Source organism: Theropithecus gelada, chromosome 4 (assembly GCF_003255815.1).
Source record: "Theropithecus gelada isolate Dixy chromosome 4, Tgel_1.0, whole genome shotgun sequence".
NCBI lineage: Eukaryota > Metazoa > Chordata > Mammalia > Primates > Cercopithecidae > Theropithecus > Theropithecus gelada.
Genome location: NC_037671.1, coordinates 113,154,548 through 113,160,547, shown reverse-complemented (window position 1 = coordinate 113,160,547; position 6,000 = coordinate 113,154,548). Strand labels below are relative to the sequence as shown.

General features: G+C 37.5%; 1 protein-coding gene across 3 annotated transcripts in view; it reads right to left on the bottom strand.

Annotated features, from left to right (window-relative positions):
- Nucleotides 1-804: 804 nt before the first annotated feature.
- Nucleotides 805-6,000, bottom strand: part of RGS17 (regulator of G protein signaling 17) — a 119,470-nt gene continuing 114,274 nt past the window's right edge. For 2 of the 3 annotated variants that reach the window (XM_025383248.1, XM_025383250.1), the window contains exon 5: nucleotides 1,599-1,846. In XM_025383248.1, coding sequence (XP_025239033.1) covers nucleotides 1,658-1,846 — 189 coding nt within the window. In that variant the 3' untranslated portion in view covers nucleotides 1,599-1,657. Of the gene's footprint in view, nucleotides 1,847-6,000 lie in introns of all 3 variants that reach the window. The other variant, XM_025383249.1, reaches the window with a different exon arrangement.

Sequence of the window (6,000 nt, the reverse complement as noted above, 5' to 3'; positions counted from 1 at the left end):
TTGAAATGTTTTAAGTTTATGGAAAAAGAAACTTATGATGCCAGCCTTTCAAGTAAACTAAATTTAAAAAGAAACCCCCACACTCGTTTTTTTAAAAAATATGCTTAATAAATTAAAAAATGAGAGGTAGTTAAAAAAATGACAAAGAAAACCTGTAACTGTAATATCATCCTTAATATAAGGCCAGTGTTCTCAGTGGATATAAATCTTTTTAAAACTTTCATTTTAGGTTACTCAGTATTATATTCATTCACTTTAATATTAAAAAAATAGTCTTCAGGGGATATTAATATTCAAATGTAACACTTTGATATAAATATGACACTGATTATTTTAATTATCACTTTTCTGCATGACAGAATATTGTTTCCTTGAAGGTCAGAAGTACATGACAATGTCAGGCAAGTGTTTTTGTCGTAAAGATTTAGTGTACTTATAAAAAATAATATGGCAGCTGGAAAATTTGAGCACTGTACTGCCTTTTAATTATGGATGAAAACGAATAGTTTGGTTTAAACATCTTTAAAATGTCATCCTTAAGATATTCTGTGAAAACAGTTAAGGTCTGAAGTAGAGAATTATTTTCTTCATAACCCTTATAAAACTTTTCCTGGTAAAAACAGCTTTTCACTGGATTTCACTTTCAAGGAAAATATGCCACAGGACAGATGCTATTCATCAAAATGTTTTACAGTGCTACATGTAGGCATTCCTTTATTAAGTCCTTCTGTTTATATTCCAAAACTAAGTTATCAAGCTTATTATTATTTTTTTCTTGCTGAAGTACATAACTTTACACAACCATTTTAAAACTGGAGAGCCAGTCTTTAATAAATTAATTACAGTATTGGACATCTGATATATACATAAATTCATTTTCTTCTATTACAATTAAAAGCAGTATCACTCTTTGATTTGTCATTGAGATAGGATATCTTCAAATTGTTTTGTGCTTTTTTTTCTTCTTTTTTTTTGTTTTTTGTTTTTTGCTTTTAGCATAGTAAACTCTCCTGTAATGAAAATGCCACAGTTTTGGCAGTGAACAACCAGAGGAATCCCCATTAGGATTTTCCAACAAACAGAGATAAATAGCTCTTTTTCATGTACAGAAATATTGGCTTCAAAATTAGTGTACTAAACACAGTATATAGAATGTTGAATACCATTGTTACATTGTAAAAATTGCTTTTTTCTGTCTTAGAGTATGTTAAAAAATGCAAACCATGGCCGATTTTTTTTGGCAATTATTTCTTAAGACCATATTGCACAAAAGTCCTTAAATACAGAGATAAGTTATGCTATTGGATTAAATATTACAACAACTACGTGGCAAATGAAGCAGTTTTACTTTGCACATGCAGTCTCTGGAGATACACGAGGAGACTGTTCATAGGACTACAAATACACTTTGCTTGCAAGTAGAATGAGTGTTGAATAAAACAAACGATTTGGCAATTCATTGTTTTGTGTGGTATTTTCGCCAAACTTAACCATGGAAAACCTTGATAAAAATGGAGACAAAGACCATAATGGTTGTGTTTTCACAGTAGCCTGAGGAATGCTAAACTGTAGTTCTCCAGGAACTCAGTTTCTGATGTTATTTAACTACTTTTATTTCCCATCTCAGCCCTCCAAAATGATTGTTTTTAAATGAACATTAAGATTCAGAAGAAGAGCCAGCAGTACTTTCAACAAATGACTTATAAATTTGAGAGTTCAAAAACCTTGGAAAGGAATCTCTGTGCATTAAAGTATATATCTGAAGTTGGGCGTCTTCATACATGTGAGGATTAGGATCCAACAGATTTCTATTGATCACCTCTCTAACTCGAGAATCAAGACTGACCTAAAAAGAAACAAGAGCAAATACATTAAATAACATTTTTTTCAAGAGACCTCAATTAAGTAACTGTAAGTTTGTGACATTTTAGAGAAACTTCAAAGAGCAAATTCAACTACCAGAAGTCTTGAGTTCATCTTTTCACACTACAAAACCTTATGTACTTTTCTCCTTCAAAATTTGCACTAAACAACAACAAAAAAAGGAAATTAAGTCTTTTAAACCAGAAATTTAGTTTACAGATGTCTTTGCTTACTTGGTTTTACGGTTTCTATGCATTCATTCAGGAGTTTTTGACAATTTCTAATCATGGTCGAGGTACCCGAAATTTCCTAGCTAGAATATGAATTCACCTCCTCCTATTCTGTGATTGGTGGAGGCTGGCAATATTGATAAGAAGATAAAAATCTACTGGCAGAAAAGAGTTCCCTGGCAAAAATTAACATGCATATAAAATGCCAACTCCCCACAGTTTTGTATCCTGACAAGTCCTACTGTGTCAAAAGTAGGAAACCAAGAGTGTGGCAGGGCATGCAATGAGCAGGTATGCTTCATATCTCACATCTGCCTGGCAAGGACTAGCAAACATTCTTATACATCCAAAGACCTCTTACTAACGATGAAGCAGATCAATTGCTTGGAGTGAAATCTTTGAGAGGAGATATAAGAATAGGAATGCAGAATAAACATTAAGATAATCAATGCAGTGTTATTTGAAAAGTGTACAGAAATTAAATTCTGCAATGATTTAGGATTTTCCCTCTTCCTCACTAAATGTGAATCCTCTTGGAATTGGTAAAATATGTTGGAAAGGGAAATGGGGAAAAATACTTGGCAATAAAGGTATGGTTGGAGGAACAGAACTAAAGCTTTGCACTGAAATACCATGTTAGAACAACCCCACAAGTGGTAAATAACCAGAGTCCAGATTGTTTTCCTCGATCCTCACTATTTAGCAAGGAATAGGACCTGTGAACCACAGTTATTTCATGATATATTCACATACAAACCTTCCATATTTATATTTAAACATGTTGTCATAAGCATTCTGCACATGCCTTTTAGTTCTGGCTTCTTTTCCCACCACTGTTTGGACTAAGTCTGGGAACTAATATAGTCTCTTATTGAAGTCTCTCCTATTCCATCTAGTGTCCCCAGGTTCCTGAGCTCAATAGACCACATGGAATTGGGTTGATTTGCTACACCCCAGGGATGGCTACTAGATTTGTTGGGAGATGGCAACCCGGACTACATTTCTGTGGTTTAGCCAGACCAACTCATATGGGGACATCTCATTTTACTGCGCTTCCCTTTATTGTTTTTCGCAGATACTGTGTTTGCTACAGATTGAAGGCTTGTGGTGATCCTGTGTCAAGCAAGTCGACTGGCACCATTTTTCCAATACCATGTGCTCACTTTGTGTCTCTGTGTCACATTTTGGTAGTTCCCATAATATTTCACAATTTTCATCATTATTATATATTTTAAGGTGACCTTTGATGTTACTCTTGCAATTGTTTTAGGAGGCCATGAACCATGCCCATATAAGACTTAGTTAATTCTTAATTGATGACTATGGTGTGAATACTGACTGTTCCACTGACCTGCCATTCCCACATCTTTTTCCCTCTCCTCAGGCCTCCCTATTTCCCACGGAGAAAACAATATTGAAATTAGGCCAATTAATAACCCGCCAGTGGCCTCTAAGTGTTTAAGTGAAAGGAAGATTCACACATCTGTCATATTAAATAAAAAGCTAGAAATGGTTAAACTTAGTGAGGAAGGCATGTCGAAAGCAGAGACTGGCCAAAAGCTAGGCCTCTTTTGAAAGTTAACCAAGTTGTGAATGCAAAGGAAATGTTCTCAAAGGAAATTAAAAGTGCTACTCCAGTGAATATGTGAGTAAGAAAGCAAAAACAGCCTGTTGCTGAAATTTAAAAAGTCTGAGTGGCCTGGACAGAAGATCAAACAAGTCACAACGTTTCCTTAAACCAAAACCTAATCCAGAGCAAGGTCCTAACTCTCTTCAATTCTGTGAAGACTGAGAGAGGTAAGGAAGCTGTGTAAGAAAAGTTTGACGCTCATAGAGGTTGGTTCATGAGGTTTAGAGAAAGAAGTCATCTGCATAACATAAAACTTCAAGGTGAAGCAGCAAATGGCTGACGTAGAAGCTGCAGTAATTTATTCAGAAGATCTAGCTAAGATAATTGATAAAGGTGGCTACACTAAACAGTAGGCTTTCAATATAGACAAAACAGCCTTATATTGGAAGAAGATGCCATCTAGGACTTTCAGAGCTAGAGAGAAGTCAATGCCTGATTTCAAAGATTCAAGGACAGGCTGACTCTGTTGTTAAGGGCTAATACTAAGTGGTAACTTTAAACTGAAATGAATGCTTATTCACCATTCTGTAAATCCTAGGGCCCTTAAGAATTATGCTAAATCTACTCTGCCTGTGAACTATAAATGGAACAACAAAGGCTAGATGACAGCACATCTGTTTAAAGCATGTCTTGCTGGATGTTTTAAGCCCACTGTCAAGCCCTACTGCTCAAAGAAAAAAGATTCCTTTGAAAGTTTTACCTCTCATTGACAATGCTTCTCGTCATCCAAGAGCTTTGATGAAGATGCACAAGGAAATTAGTATTGTTTTCATGCCTAACACAACATCCATTCTGCAGCCCGTGGATCAAGAAGTAATTTCAACTTCCAAGTATTATTTAAGAAATACATTTCAGAGGCCAGGTGCGGTGGCTCAGGCCTGTAATCTCAGCACTTTGGGAGGCTGAGGCGGGTGGATCACGAGGCCAGGAGATTGAGACCATCCTGGCTAACATGGTGAAACCCCGTATCTACTAAAAATACCAAAAATTAGCTGGGCATGGTGGCGGGTGCCTGTAGTCCCAGCTACTTGAGAGGCTGAGGTAGGAGAATGGCGTGCACCCGATGGGACGCGGAGCTTGCAGTGAGCCAAGACCATGTCACTGCACTCCAGCCTGGGTGACAGAGCCAGACTCTGTCTCAAAAAAAAAAAAAAAAAAGAAATACATTTCATAAGGCTATCACTGCCATAGTGATTGATACCTCTGATGGAACCAAGCAAAGCAAATGAAAAATCTTCTGGAAAGAATTCACCATTGTAGTCATTAAGAACTTTTTTTTTTTTTTTTTTTGAGACGGAGTCTCGCTCTGTTGCCCAGGCTGGAGTGCAGTGGCGGCGATCTCAGCTCACTGCAAGCTCCGCCTCCCGGGTTCCCGCCATTCTCCTGCCTCAGCCTCCTGAGTAGCTGGGACTACAAGCGCCCGCCACCTCGCCCGGCTAATTTTTCGTATTTTTTAGTAGAGACGGGGTTTCACCGTGTTAGCCAGGATGGTCTGGATCTCCTGACCTCGTGATCCGCCCGCCTCAGCCTCCCAAAGTGCTTGGATTACAGGCGTGAGCCACCGTGCTCGGCCGTCATTAAGAACACTTGTGATTCATCAAAGGAGGTCAAAATATCAACATTACCAGGAATTTAGAAAAAGCTGATTCCAACCCTCCTGGATGATTTTGAGGAGTTCAAGACTTCAGGGGAGGAACTAACTGCAGATGTGGTGGAAATGGTGATAGAGCTAGAATTAGAAGTGGAGCCTGAGGATAGAACTGATTGCTCCAATTTCATGATAAAACTCTAAAGAATGAGGACTTGCTTCTTATAGATGAGCAGAGAAAGCGGTTTCTTGAGATGGAATCTATTTCTGGTGAAGATGCTGTGAACATTGTTGAAATGACAACAAAGGATTTAGATTACATAAACTTAGTTGATAAAGCAGCAGCAGCGTTTGAGAGGATTGACTCCTATTTTGAAAGAGGCTCTTCTGTGGGTAAAATGCTACCAAAAAGCATTACATGCTATAGAGATACCTTCTATGAAAGGAAGTCAATCGATGTGGCAAACTTCATTGTTGACTTATTTGAATAAATTGCCACAGCCACCCCAACCTTCGGCAATACCAGCCTCATGAGGCAGCAGCCATCAATGTCGAAGCAAGACCCTTCCTCCACCAGCAAAAAGATTATGACTCTCTCAAAGCTCAGATGATTGTTAGCAGTTTTTTATCAATAAGGAATTTTAAAATAAAGGTATGCACATTTTTAAGACATAATGCTGTTTTTATGC